The sequence below is a fragment of the Miniopterus schreibersii genome, assembly GCF_964146895.1.
Source record: "Miniopterus schreibersii genome assembly, chromosome: 10".
Classification (NCBI taxonomy): domain Eukaryota; kingdom Metazoa; phylum Chordata; class Mammalia; order Chiroptera; family Miniopteridae; genus Miniopterus; species Miniopterus schreibersii.
The window spans coordinates 75,078,940-75,094,068 of NC_138110.1; the positions used below are offsets into that span (position 1 = coordinate 75,078,940).

Below are 15,129 nucleotides of genomic sequence, written 5' to 3' on the forward strand. Positions count from 1 at the left end.
CACAGAACCTAAGCCAGCAGGATCTGAAGGAGTTACCGAGAGAACCCCTCCACAGCCAGCCAAGACGCACCCTGGACCTGAGCTGTTTGTTATGCGGCTCTGAAAAGGAGGCCCTCGGGAAAGCGGAGTATTAGGGCCATGATAACAGGGCCATTTTACAGTACATGATAACATGGGTCAGGATTCCAATCAAATTTTATTTTTTAAATACTTATACTATTGACTTCAACATTCATCTGAAGCATTTTGCTCCTAGCTGGTGGGAACTTCCTAGGGAAGGTCATTTTTCCTTCTTGGTCTGTCTGCTCACTTGGGAAAATGCCTGGGGGCTCAGGTAACCGACTGGGACTGTTTTTATTATATGTGTGAACTAACTGTCCATCAATCCTGAAATTCCAGGAATAAAAATTCCCCATTTCGCAACCACGTCTCTTCAGATGATATCATCTGAGTTAGAAAGGAGGAAAGAAACGAAGTACACTGACTCTGAATTTGGACGAACTCAGACCATGTTTCCTGGAACTTACTCTTCTGTCTGTCCCTACATTTTCCTTGTGTCTGCTGCAAATCATCTCTTAAATCCAATTCAGCAGAGCTGCTGCTTCTTCGAACTAAGATCTTCAGACAAAAAGAAATATTGCATATGTTACAGGAAAGTTTTAATTTTTACAAGACTATTAAGTAGGTTTCTAGTTCACATTTCTAAAGACAAAGAAACAATTGATAATAATAGCAACAACAAGAACTGAATGCTGTTTTCCATTTGAAGGATGTGTTCACAAATTACTATAACTGAATTATAAATTACTCAAGAGCTGGGATTTATGGCTTCTGCTTTGTCAACTGTCATTCAATTAAACTGATCTGCTGAGAATAAATGCCAAATTATATGGAAATAATTTATTTTAAAGTTCTATTTGTCCCTCTGCTCAAGCACACACATACAGTGAATGCAGTTCTCCAGAAGGCCTAAGATGCCCACAAACGGTGAGTGTGCTGGCAGGGAAGGCATAGCTCCACCAAGACTTGTCTAAAGGCTACTCAGTGCCTTCCATGTTAACCAGGAAACACTTTCCTGAGTACCACTCAGCACTGGACCTTGTGTTAAACAGACAGCACTAAAACCTGTGGAGGCGCTCTGTATCCCCTAAAATTTATGACTTACTTGGAGAGACAAAACATACACAAATTGCACAAAATGCAAGGTACATAAGCAAAATATGCAAATAAACTGTCTCTACAAGGTATGCAGAACTGTGTCTCCCTGGTTGGCTCACACTGACAGCACAGGTGTGCAAGAAGGCAACAGACATGAGGTGTTAGAGAGAAGGCAGGAGGCACCGAGGGGAATCAGCAAGGAACGTGCAGGGAAAGATGCTGAGCACAGCAGGTCGAGCAGGGCCGTGAGGTGAAGGGGAAAAACACCAGAAAATGCAGGCCACCTTCAGGATCAGGTGTAGAAATTTCAAGCCAGTGCTGACGAAATGAGCAACCGTATGTTCCAGACGATAGCTTATTGCAACTGAAAACACTACTAGAAAGGAAAGTCTAGCAGTTACCTGCAGGATAGATTAGCGTTGAGAAGAAAGTTATTATGGCACTGGTAGGGTGATTCAGGGATGAGCATGTAAGGCTTTTGTTGGCAAAAAAAAAAAAAGGGGGGGGGGAATAAGAACAATGCTGCCACATGGCAGGGGAATGAAATCAAATCACAAAAGGATATGACCTTAGGAGACCATGAGAACAATGGTGAGGGAGAGAGGGAGGGAGGGAGACGGACAAAGGACCTGGCGGAAGTTCCTGATATCTGACCTTTCACCTCTGGGCTGAATATCCAAAGAGAATGAATGTCCTACATGTAGGCAAGGAAAGTCCAGGACTGTGAGACAGAGAGTAAAGCAGGGAGGGGGGGGGGGGACGGGGGGGACGGGGACGGGACGGGACGGGGGGGGGGGGGGGGGACTACAGAGCAAAGCAAGGGCATGTTGAACACAAAGCCGAGGTGACGCTGCTGTCTGAGGGGACAAGGGAGGAATTGACGCGCCAGAGCAGCGCCATTGGAAATGTTCTCGATTTTAAGCTGAGTGTTCGGTTTATAGGTAAAGTTTATGTGATTGAAATATGCATACATAATACACATTCATACGGAATATAGCTATATAAGCTGTTATAGGCCCTTTTTAAAAATAAAGATGGAAGAAACTTTACCCTGGTCACCTTCCAGGCAAGCAAGAGGCTTTTGCTTTCTATTTCGTACCCTTCTATGATGCTTGAGGTTTCTATGAATATATACCACATTTTTAAAAAATGAATAAATAGGAGTTATCTGCATAAATAAGTAACAGGCTCCTTTTAAATTTCCTTCTTTATGCTTTACATTTGTTTTTTAAAATGCTATTTTACATATTTTTTAAAAAAAGAAACGATAATAGATCTTTGCAAAAACTAACTTTATCTATCAACTCGTGTCCTATGGAGGCTACTACCTAAAATGATGTGAGGAATAAGGGATCTGAATGTATGTTTGAAAGGCAAGAATACACCATTAAAAACAGTGTGCCAGGTACACACGAGCTGGTGAATCTGTTTCATGTTAGTTTCTCTGTATGTGGTTACAATTTTATATGGAAAGCAAGTAAGACTTTAAAAGATGCCAATGTTGTATGGCCTTATGACCCACCTAAATGGAAATTTTTTTTTAAAAACCGATTACTGCCATTAATAAATTTATTTACATTGTGCCAGTAATTTACATGTTTATTTTTAATGACAAATTTAGTTTGAAAGTATCTTACTGTTATTCCTTCATATTCTTTCCTCACATGTCCTTTATTCTCTTGAACAGGCTTAGGCTCCAAAGAACTCAAAGTCTGCACATTTTCTACCTTTTGACCTAGAGATTTGGTGGGGGGAAAAAAAAATCAACAGAGGGAATATTTCAGATAGTAACACTGGAAAAATATTTTCATATATAGGCAACCATTAAATTTAGATATTCTAAGACACATAAAACAGGAGGCATAGGTCTGGCAAACTGGTAGCTTATGGGTCAAGTGCACGCGATGAATAAAAATCTGGTCTCTGGCCCACAGAGAACTTTTATGAGAAAGGGCTGAGTGCCACTCACTGTGGCCAACAGGCTGAGCACATCACATTGCCCAGGTAAAGGCAAAGAGACCCGTGCGGGGTCTTGGGGAAGAGATCTCAGAGAAGAGCTGCCTGGGTGCCAGGCGAGCTGACACAGGGGAAACCGGGGAGGTGGCTCGGTGTTTCTCAAGGATAAAGACTGATGAGAGAAAGAACAAATATCCAGAATCAGTAACTAAAAAGGGACTGTCACCACACAGCCTGCAAACGTTACAAAGATCATCAAAGGATTTTGTGAATGGTCTGGAACCAATGAATTTGAAAAAATACACAAGTTGAATAAATTCCTAGAAAAACAAACTTATCGAAATCAAAACGAGAAAGGAAAATCTGAATAGTCTTATAATGGTTTTAAAATGTGAATGGTATTTTAACACCTTCCCACAGAAAACTCCAGGCAAATGGTGGGTTCCACCAAATATATATGGGGGGAGGAATCACAACAATCTTACGAGAAACCTTTCGGAGAAAATCTTCAGATAACGTATTTCTCAAGTTATTCTTTACTGTATTTTCTTATTTCAAGAGGATTTCTGAGAGGCAATACTTCCCCACTCATTTGATGAGGTTAGCACGACCCTGGCATTAAGAACTGTGAGATACCTTGTAGAAAGAGAAGGTTGGCTTATTTCTTAATATAACCCATGAAACTAAACCAAATAACTATGTTCACTGACTCCAGACAGTACTTACGCATGCCCTTTCACTGGAAAATACATACACTGTTTACTGTTTATAGGTCTAACCATCTGCCCCTTTGCTTTCCACACCATGTCACTGCTGAAAGTTGTTGGAGAAACTGTGCAAGTTAATGCTATTACAAGTTATTCTGTTCAACCTCAGCAAAGTCTGTAAGAAGTTAATAAAATTTTTCACAAGCCTGGGCAGCTCTCCACTCTGTCAACTTTTGTGGCCTCCCCGTGGCCTTTTCCCACATCTGCCTAGCCCCGTCCTGCCTTCTACCGAACTTGCTGCTCTCCCTGCTTCCCGCCTGCTCCGGCCACTCTGGACATCTTTCTGGTTCTCAAACATGCCACACTGGAAAAGTGGACATATGTATATGTAATTTAGATAAATGCATTCAAGTAAATAGTGAAAATATGTTAATGGCAGAAATCACATCCTCGCAATCCAAACTTAAAAAGTCAATTCCCTTGAAGTAAATACTTAGAATGAATGTGGAAAGCAGCAGCTTCTTCCCAGGCAGTCTACAACTCTGCACTAATGAGCGAGGCTCCTGCGTACCCTGAGCAGGCTCCGAGCGCAGCGGCTCAGTGACGTCGGGTGTGCTGCTGCTCCGAACGAACTGCTGCGGCTGCTCCGCCACCAGGTGGCCAGGTTCGCCCGCAGGGGCACTTTCTGACGGCTGGCCTTCTTCCATTTCTGTGGGCATTAGCACAAAACACGTAGAGATGTATTTCAAAATGTTTAAAATAATCTCACCACTTAAAACAACTGATTCTAAAACCTTAATTTCAGATACACTTTTTCCCCCCACAAAAACTGTGCAGTAAGATAATCTGCATTTACATCATAAAGTTTCCCACACTTGTTAACACTAATATTCTACTCCAAGAATAGATTTTCCTTTAAAATTCTACACAGCATTTTATTTTTTAATCTAAATGAAGGAGAAAAAAAAGAGGAAAAGCCACAGAAATGATTGGAAACTGTAAAAGTTATTTGGAACTCAGGGACAGGCAAGCCCAGGGAAGAGATCCAGGAGATACACGGGATGGGGTGTAGAAATCAGTGCCCGTGTGCTCTCTCCCCCTCTCTCGAGGAAGATAAAAGGAAACCTAGGGATTTCAATTCTATTATTCCTTTTACTAGATAAATGCACAACTGTCCAAAATAAAACATGATAATTATTTAATAGCTTATATCACCAAATGTAATGTTGAATTAATCAACGAAGTACAAAAACGACCCGCTGGCCTTTCTAGAGAATCAATACACACATGGCATAAAACAGAAAGCCACAGATGAGCACTTCCCACCTCATCGTCTCATCAGCATTATTACAACTACACTGCCCTAGAGAGCCAGTGCCCTCCACGCTCGTTTCTAAACTTCCACAGTTCATTTTAATCTCCAAAGACAGCCCAAGGCACTGGAAGACCACACAACCTTCTCTCTCTAGAACTCCAGCTTTGGTGCAGCATCATCTTTGCCCAGGTTATTATAAGAGTCTCCTAACTGGTCACTGTCCCCTTTTCCTGCCACCCTCCTATCTATCCTCTATGGGGCCCCAAAGAGGTCCCTTTAAAACAAAGACCTGACTGCTCCACCCCTCTCCTGCGGAGCCCGCCAACTTTGTACAGTCAGGCCTGTGCTCCTCCGAGGACAGGGCTCTCCTTGACCTCACCGCACAGGCTTGACCCTGCACGAGGAGCCCTCGCACTCACTTTAGACTCTGGCAGCCCTGGCCTACGGGGCACCTGCTGTCCCCCTCCTGCTGCTCACTCCTCTACGTTAATTTCCCACCTGTCCCCTCCTCCCGCTCCCCCATGCGGCCTGGGCACCCCTCCTATAGGACTCACCATGTGGTCCCGCATGTGAATCTCACCATTACATCCCTCACCAGACTCCACACTTACTCACGAAGTCATGAAACTTTACATCCGTGTAACTAGAACATCCTATTTCCAAAGGTTTAATTAGCTGAAGTTTCACTCCTAAGCAGCAACTGATCAAAAGGCAGCCTGTATCATCTTACCTGGCGGTGTCACCCAATTCCTTACCTGAAATAAGACTCACTGTCAATCTGCCAGCCTCTGCATAACCCTTTAATCTGAGCCACAAACCCAAGTTCAGGTTCACCCCAACCAAGAAGTTGTATGTAGGAAGATTCTAAATGTGAGAGAGAGGATTTCAACAAAAGGTTGCTCCTTTATTTATACTATCCAAATAAAAATTCCACTTAAAGTACACTGATACAAGTTACCAGACCTCAAAACTATGAAATCTGTGTGAGCCTTTACTTATAATTCAGAGTACTGGGCCCCAGTCTAAGTTTAGACACTGAAAGGAAGCTGAGTGAGGTATAAGCAGAGGAAAGCCAAGGTACGAGAGTAGACAAACTCATTAAAGTCTTGTCTTTCCAGGATGTCTTTGCTCTCCTCTTGACGGGCCAAGAACTGTTAATTTCCCACAGGGAAACACAGACCTCTGTGATCCACCCACACATCCCCAGGCACGGGCAAGTCCTTCTCACAGCTCTATTTCCAGGCTCTTCAGCATCAGGCAACAGAAGCCAGAGAGCACCAAGCGACCAGCCCCTTCTGGCTCTCCTCTTGCGCTGTTTATCCTAATTATGCAAGACTCTGAAACCTTCTGGGAAGCGTTTATATTTGTTAATGAATCGACTTGTTAATCCAGTATCAGTAGAGGGAGCCCAAGAGCTCCGTGATTCTCTAAAAAGCAATTGGCAAGTGCCAGTTTTTATGGATGGTGGGGAGAGTGAGTTTTATTCACTTAAACGCGATGCCAAAAACTGGTAGATGTTGGTTTCTGGACTATGAGCAGACAAGTAAGAGCTGGGCCAACGCTGGCAGCATCTTTTTAAAGCTAAAGAACATCGCCATCTGGTGGGATGCAACACAGCCACAGCACGACGGCTTCCAAATTCAAGCGGCGCCCCTGGTCCGCAACACAGCAGGCGGAGGAAGGGCCTGCCATCACCAGCTGGTCGGCCTGCCCAACAGTCGGGCCTGGTGTGAGTTTAAGACTTTATTTCTGTAAAACCGTTGGTGGGGCTTCTCGGATGGAGAAAGTCCAAGCCAGCAGCAATGGCCAGCAGCGGTGAGAGTGGGAGCACCCATGACGAGGGGGAGGAAGGAGAGAACAACAAAGGCAAACGTGCCGCGAGGGCTGCTGTGCTACTGGAACCCTAAGCTACTCCTGCGGTTGACTGTTAAGTGATACGGTGCAGGAAAAAGAAATTGAAATTTTACCTATCCCACTTTCCTGATTTGTAGGAATAAATTTCTTGGCTTTCTCACCCTTTGTACTAAATATACACTCAATGTATGTTTTGTGTAAGTGAATAAATGAACACCAAAACCATTTTTTTGATGCATTTCCTTTAAAAGACAACAAAAAACGGTTCTTGAGCTCCCTCTGCTGGCCTTTTATTTGTTAGAAGGAGCAACTAAAGCTGTGAAAGCTGCTCCCATGCTACAGTATCTGTGGCAGCAGTTACTCTTTCACAATATATTTAAAACCATTTTAACACTGACATGCAAATATCAAGATAAAGGACTATCCAATATTCAAAGTAGGAAAAACAATCTATAGTTACATTATAAATTCTGCAGGTTCTAATGCATTGTTTTGAATATAACACGATTTCCGTTTGAACCACTTCCAAGAGCTAAGCGCTATCTCAGATTCACCACATCCCTGGCTTCCTCCCAGGCACAGCTAAGCCAGTAACCCAAACTCTAAACGCATGGCCCAGCTTCTTGACAGTGTAAGCTACACAGTACCATTCTTAAACCACTGCTTTCTAAAGTTCCATTCTAAACAGCAGAAAACCGTTCAAATGCGGATCACTCAACTACATTTTTCCCACTAAGAGAAGAATCAGCATGATTAAATTAAGTGTGAAAACTCTTCAGAAACTTCTATTTATTCCAAATGTCTTGCCACTTTTCAAAGAATGAGTGAGATGCATTCTTCAATAACCAAAATTCTGGATTCCGTTTACGCCTCACACAAGGTTGCATAAGCAAAATTAATATGAATTTCCTATCTTTTAAAGTGCTGTGCATGCCGCCAACCTGCCCTTGTAACAGCTCAAGAGATGTAAACCAATTCAGCATCTTGATGTTTCCCCAAGGTCCAAAGTTGAATCAGCCCAGCCCGACCAACAAGCACCTCCTGCCAACGAGAAGTGCCATCTGGAAGCCTGAGAAGCAGACTCAGAGGCAGCTACGTGAGGCTCTCCACTGGGTCCCATGAAGTCTCTTTTAGAATGAGGGAAGACCACAGATTCTCTGATTACTACTATTACAATGTTCCTAAAAGAAAAAGAAAATCTACCACGTGCATGGCCTGTAAGCACTACAGACCAGTGATTTTCAACCGGTGTGCTGCAAGGAGTTTTAAAAAATGCAGACCTGCCACTCTGGATCCAGCGCTGATGAGGCCAGGGAGACTGGACAGAAAGACTGAATTCAGCTTACCCGGTCATTTTTAAGGTTCATGGGCGTTCAATGGGTGTTGAAAGAGAGACTAGATTTGAATTGTTGGCGTGACTGTGTCCAAATAGCCCTGGGATTTGGTGCTGAGATTAAAAGTGTCCGCACAGAAGCTGGTATGTGTGCAGCCAGAGCATGCTGAAAACAGCCACTGAGGAGGACTGCTAGGAAGCTGCAAATAAGGTCACTGCATCCTGTGCCAAATTCAGTGCTGCTCCCCGATACGTGACATACAACTGAGCCCCGAAGGCTTGAGTGGAAACGCTGCTTTTAATTGGAATTCTAAGCTTATATAGACTTGTTAATAGCCACTTCACACACAAAAATAAATGGGTTCAAAATTGTAACAAAACAAAAAAGACAATGGCATCACTTTAATAGAGGAGGGGCTCACTACTGCAGTCACATGAAACAGAAAGAACACAGAGCAGACTGGTCTCCACGTCACCACACTGCAGAGTCGCTACCCTTTGTGCCACAGAGCCAGGAATGAGCACGCCAAAGGCTGGGCAACACACACCCAGCCCGGCCTGCATCAGGGTCACTCAGCCTCAGCACTCTTGCTATTTTGGGTGGGACAGTTCTTTGTGGTGGGGCTGCCCTGTGCGTTGTAGAATGTTTAGCAGCATCCCTGGCTCCCACCCACTGGATGTCAGTGGCACTGCTCCAGTTGTGACGATGAAAAATGTCTCTAGACATTGCCTAATGCTCCCTAGAGGGCAAAATCACCCCCAGTGGAGAAGCACTGGTCTAAATAGTATTCCACTTCTGTTGGAAAACTGCACGTGCACATGGGAATCAAGAATCTGAGTAACCTGCCCGGCCGGGCATGGCTCAGCAGTTGAGCGTCGACCTAGGATCCAGGAGATCGGGGTTCGATTCCCGGTCAGGGCACATGCCCGGGTTGCGGGCTCGATCCCTAGTCAGGGGCGTGCAGGAGGCGGCTGATCAGTGACTCTCTCATCATTGATGTTTCTATCTCTCTCTCTCCCTCTCCTTTCCTCTCTCTGTAATCAATAAAGATATATATATTTTTTTTTAAAAAGAATCTGAGTAACCTAAAATATAATACTGAATGAGAAAAGTGTCCAAAGTGAGATTACTAACAGGAAGAGATTTCTTCTGAGAACACATTCCAGACAAGTTAGTAAAAACCTAAATGAAATAATATGGGGAGAAAATGGCCTGTGAAAAACAAAAACTTTAAACCATGAAAAAAACTCCTTTTGGGTGTATATCAGCCAAATAGAAAGCAAAAACTATTTTAAATACTTTAGTAATCATCTCTAGGCAGCAGTATTTTTTTGAAAACCAAATTATCGAGCAGTTAATGCGCATTAGTAATTTAACTGACTGGTGCCCATCTTCCCATGTACCATTCTTAATGTGTTTCACCTCCAATATTTACTAGAGGAAAGTACTTTCTAAGAACCATAGTTCTTATTCTCAATAAAACGATCTTCTGCTTGCCCAGCCGGCGTGGCTCAGAGGTTGAGCATCGACCTATGATTCAGGAGATCAAGGTTTGATTCCCGGTCAGGGCACATGCCGGGGTTGTGGGCTCGATCCCCAGTAGGGGGCATGCAGGAGGCAGCCGATCCAATGGATGTTTCTTCTCTCATTGATTTCTCTCTCTCTCTCTCTCTCTCTCCCCCTCTCCAGGCTCCTCTCTCTGAAATCAATAAAAACATATTTAAAAAATAAAAATAAAAACTATGGGCCAAAAAAATCCTCTTATCCTTCTTAACAGGGAATACAAAGACCAGCGGTGCTACAGAAATTTTTCTTGACCATTAATTGCAACTGAACATCTAACTGCATAAAAACAAGTTTTAATATTTATTGAAAATAAGCGCAAAGTGCAATGCCCGGGCACACACGCGTGACGTGGGGATATTAAGGAAGGAAGGAAGCAAGGCCCGGAGGCAAGCGGAGCCGCCCAGACACCGACAGACACAGGAGAAAGCGTTACAGTACCTGACAGCCTGCGAGAGCAAGAGGAGGGAGAGAGACCAGGGAAGAGAGCGCTCACGGTGTGGAGGAGCGGGACGCTTTTAGTGGCAGGCAAAGCCCCAGAAAGGTGGACACAGTTGCTGATAGACTGGCTTCTCTTAGCTTCCAGGAAAGATAAAGTAACAATTATGTCAGAAGAACGTCAGGATCTTTCACTCCTTTTTTCATCATTACCGTTTTTTCTGGGCTCTTTAAATACAAGGCTGGGCAAAAGTAGGTTTACAGTTGTGCATATGCGAAACAGAGTTTATTCTTGTAATATTATTAGTGATCGTATTATTTTCCATAGAACAACTGCAGGCCTACTTTTGCCACGCCCTGTACTTAAAGGAGGTCATTTTAAACTCGGAAGGCAGGCAGTACAGAGCGCTCGCAGTCATTCTGATGCCGTGGGAGAATGGGGAATTTACTAAGGATCGATCTTATTTTAGAGGGCTTTCCATGTTTAGTCTTCCCTTGTTTTCTACTGGGTACCAGATTCACACTCGGGCTGTTTATCTGGGCAGACGTTCTAATCAGTTGTCCCTTCCTAAAGAACACAGACAAAAATTCAAAAATCCACAGCAAGGGAGGGAAAATCTAGCCTGAGATTGAAAGTGTTCTATAAATAATACATGATTCAAAAATTGGTTTACTGAGAGCTGGCTATATCCAAAAGCAAACCATTTAGTAAATTAAATACCCAAACAGCTTAACACATAAAAGTCAAGTTAAAAATTAAAAGATTTGATAAATGGAAAAAAGAAAAATTTCCATGAAACCCATCCTTTCCCAACACATTTCATGCTTCTGAAATTCATAATTTCCTGCTATGAGCTTCATGGTGCTCTGAAGTTTCCTATATACTGCTATTCAAGTGGCCATCTGAGAAAACAGATGGGCCCAGGAAGAAAATGTGCCTCATGTCTGAAACCACCACCAGTAAAATCAGTTTATTCTCAGAACAAAATATAAAGATTTACCTGTTTTGTTATCTTTACGTGATTTTAACATTAATGAAATAGAACTACAAACAGTAGTGACACATGTACAAAAGGTGAAACAAACTTTTTCCTTTGCTGTCTTCTCCCTCATCCGCTGGCTATCAGAATTCCCAGGTCTAACTCCCAGTTCTAAAGGACTACCTACAATGCAATGACAGTTTAGTTCCCAAATGTGTAAAATAAAACCTAAGTGTAACGACGTCCATGTACACATCCAACTGACTTGAAATTTCCTAAAAGATCTGTTCAACTCTCAATGTCAGAGACAAATTTATTGGAGTGTTATTTTAAAAAGTTTTCCTCTTATAAATCAAATGATTGGGCATTTTCCCAAAACTGATCACTAGATATTTCAGAAATAATAAACTATAGAATAATTATTTTGTGTGGAAATTGACTTGCTTTAATCACTCATTTTATACATCTAAAATTTTAGCACTACTCACACTCAGTAACAAAGCTTTATTTTATAATTCTTTTTTGTTGTTTACTTTATAATTCTTTAAGATTCTCCCTGCTGGTCCTTTTAACTTACACACTAGTACAATCTCTGTTAAACTGCCATTTCCCTACTTGAAATTCTTCATTTTATATTCCCCTCTTGCCAACATCACTGACATTTCTCAAACTAAGAGTAGTCTGTGGGGAAAATCATAATATAATAACCTTCAATTATTCTCTTACTGAGACTGGGGGGGAAAAGATCACTTTCAAATGGGTCTTCCACAATAAATATCTTCATGCTAAACACAGCAAAAACTAACTTCATGAGCTCCTTGCTGTTCTCTCATTAAAAGGTGGCCTCGATGCAAGTCAAAATCTACCATAAAAATATTCTGGGCCTTTTTAAAACAGAAAAAGGTAAATTATTATACAACATAAAAATAACAGAATTGAGTAAAACCACTAATATTTAGATTATATAGGTTAATTTTATAAAATAACATGATATAATAAAATCTTCAAAGACCACTGCTTTCATAGGTAAGAAAAAGATTTACAATTTTATAATTTTTAATTTTAATTTATAATTTTTAAAATGTAACATAAAATAGGAAATTCATATGTAAAATACATAAAGATTATAGCTATATTCAATTCAATAGCTCTCATCTTCAGTATCTTTTACAGGTTACGGTTTCAAGTGTTTTTAATTTAATTAACTCCCAAAGGCCAGGTTTATGATTTTTAAGTGACATACTCTGCTTATGATTTTTAAGTGACATAAATACCTTTATGTTTTTGTAAAAGTTATTATTTTTGCAATACCATGGATTTTCAGACCCTGAGGACAGTGATAAACAGATGCTCACTGGCATAAATGTGCTGAGGATTTCCTAAAACGTACCATTGCCTCTCTCCAGTCACTGGTCTAAAATATCTATTGAAAAGCTAAGGTGGACTCTCTTCTATGGCTGTGTTTTGGCCAAGTAGTGGCATATGAAATATGCACTGTCCAATAATTTGCTGCTCATAAAAATATATGAGAATAAAGTTTTAAAAAGTGTTTTGAATGATCACTATTATTATCATAGAATTCAAGGGTTGTACGGGACAGGGAGGGCAGGAAGCCTGGGCAGCTCAGGCATGATGCCACCTCTGGCATAAACTTCTATCTGATCTCTTTCTTTTAAAAATCCAGTGATAGAAGAAAGGAGTTTCAGGAGGTGGGATGAGAAAAGAAATCAGCGAATAAGCCTCCCAAAAGTTGCCTGTTACCAGGAGTAGGAACTCTCCTCGGGAGAGGAGGAAGGAAAACAGAAAGGAGTTGAGTAAGAGGTGAATATAAGGAAGGTGATAATGACCATGCTATAGCGAAAGGTATGAGGCCCTTAGGGTTAAGGGGTATTTTCATAAAACCCCAACAGGATGCTAAGTCATCTGTGCTAAGCCTGTACTTACTAAGCACTGTAAGGGGTGTATGACTAGAGGATACTGTAACATGAGTTAGATTATAGGGTGTTACTAATGTGGAGACCTACTGGAAACTCAAATACATTTGTTTTAAACTTAAGTTACAGCCTCAAAGACATGGGGGGGGGGGGCTGTGCTTTATTTGTTCTTATTAAATACTGGACAGAAACTTACTTTTTGAAGATTTCTCTTTTTGTTTGAAGAGTATAGTATAGCAAAGCAGTCTGATTAACTGGGGTTCTTGTTCATTCTAACTAGCTGTTAAGGACATCTATAGGCATGTAAACCTCAATTTTCCAAAGATGCAAAGACTTTAAATGTCTCCACCCAGTCCTGAAAACAGCAGGTTACCCTCCGGTCCATCGCGGGAACAAGATGCCACACTCTCTCAAGATTCATACTGTTCAACACAACAGTAATGCAACTAGCTGTGTGATTACTAAGACTCTGCTTCCTCAAAGTTCAAATCAATATCCCCTTTATCTCTTCTGCACCAATATCTCGCTCTAAATCAACATCTCACTCAATATTAAGTCCTTTCCACGATGAAGGATTTGGAAATAAATACGACAAATTGTGTTTTGAAAGTAACCAAAACAGAAAGTTAAAAAGATACAGAGAAATCTCATTTAACAAAAGGTCCAGCTTTTAACTTCTGAGAATTTTAAAACTTTCACAATATTTTATTCCTATAAATCCACTTTAGATAGCAACTATACCTTTGGGAAATATTTAAATAAATGTTTACCAGTTGCTCTCTGGCGAACGATATTTCTTGCTTTCTCAGCTCCCGGTGCCCCAGACGTGGTGGCACTCCTAAATCTCATCGGCTCGGTCACGTCCGGGTGGCTCCGCCAGCTGAGAGAAAAGGATCTCCCCACGGTGGCTCCTTTCTGAGAATCCAGAACGCAGCCTGATGAAGGATAAGACAAGAAAAAGAATCTGAAGGCTGAATTCATTATTCTTCATTCCATAGCCTATGTTGCTCAGCAAATTTCATACCTACAAGTATATACAATCAGCAGTTTCTCTTGTTGCAAATTAGATACCACTTCCTTCTACTGTAATTTAGGAAGTTATTCATGTATCAGTAATCTAAAATCCCTATTGCCAAAGTATTTTTCAAGCATCTCCAACAGTCTCATGAAAATTACCCTACCTTCACAGTACTCACTCCACTATACAAAAAAAAACGTATCAATAAACCTTTCTCAATATAAGAATGTTAAATGAAGTTATACTGCCGCTCCAAAAACTACTTTCATAAACCAGAAAATTAGAGATCCTAATTTTAGAATAGTACTCCATTCGGTAGGTGCCACACTCTCCACATCCCCGACGGAAATGTATGCCCATGCTCTCCAATTACAGACAGCAAGGTGAGCAGGGAGAATGAAAACCTACAAATAATACAAAATCCTATTTTAGCGAAGCTCCAAAACAATAAGATACTACAGTTCTGTGATTCAAATTCTCTTCTTTCCTCTCATATTGCTCTGGTCAAATATTTCAAATGAGTGGTCAAGAATCCAAAAGAAATAGAGGAGAAAAGAGAATGGGACACTAAGAGGTCTCTGCACAGGTACAAGGTGGCCGGTGGCTGCCGCCTGTGGCTTGTTTTCACACACAGGTTCCACAAGTCCTTAGAAAGCTAGTGTTTCTATAATGAACATTTAAATCTGTTTTTAGACTAAAGCAATATAAAAAATAAATCAGAAATATGCTCCATGGTCATTAATTAAATAAAATGCCTTCTGTGTCCTTTCAAGAATAGTGTTTTTGAAGCTGTTTACCTTCCTAAGTCAAGCCTATCTTTTCGCATAACTTTGTGTTCACACAGTGGGAGGAAAAAGAATATTGTGGGTGCT

General features: G+C 41.4%; 1 protein-coding gene across 3 annotated transcripts in view; it reads right to left on the reverse strand.

Moving 5' to 3' along the window:
• RALGAPA2 (Ral GTPase activating protein catalytic subunit alpha 2) overlaps nt 1-15,129 on the reverse strand; it is a gene marked incomplete at its 3' end in the record, with an annotated part of 223,245 nt that overhangs the window by 143,536 nt on the left and 64,580 nt on the right. For 2 of the 3 annotated variants that reach the window (XM_081149681.1, XM_081149680.1), the window contains exons 16-19: nt 14,010-14,174; nt 4,393-4,530; nt 2,796-2,893; nt 528-618 (exon numbers count right to left, since the gene is read on the reverse strand). In XM_081149681.1, the coding sequence (XP_081005807.1) occupies nt 528-618; nt 2,796-2,893; nt 4,393-4,530; nt 14,010-14,174 (492 nt within the window). Of the gene's footprint in view, nt 1-527; nt 619-2,795; nt 2,894-4,392; nt 4,531-10,328; nt 10,467-14,009; nt 14,175-15,129 lie in introns of all 3 variants that reach the window. The other variant, XM_081149682.1, reaches the window with a different exon arrangement.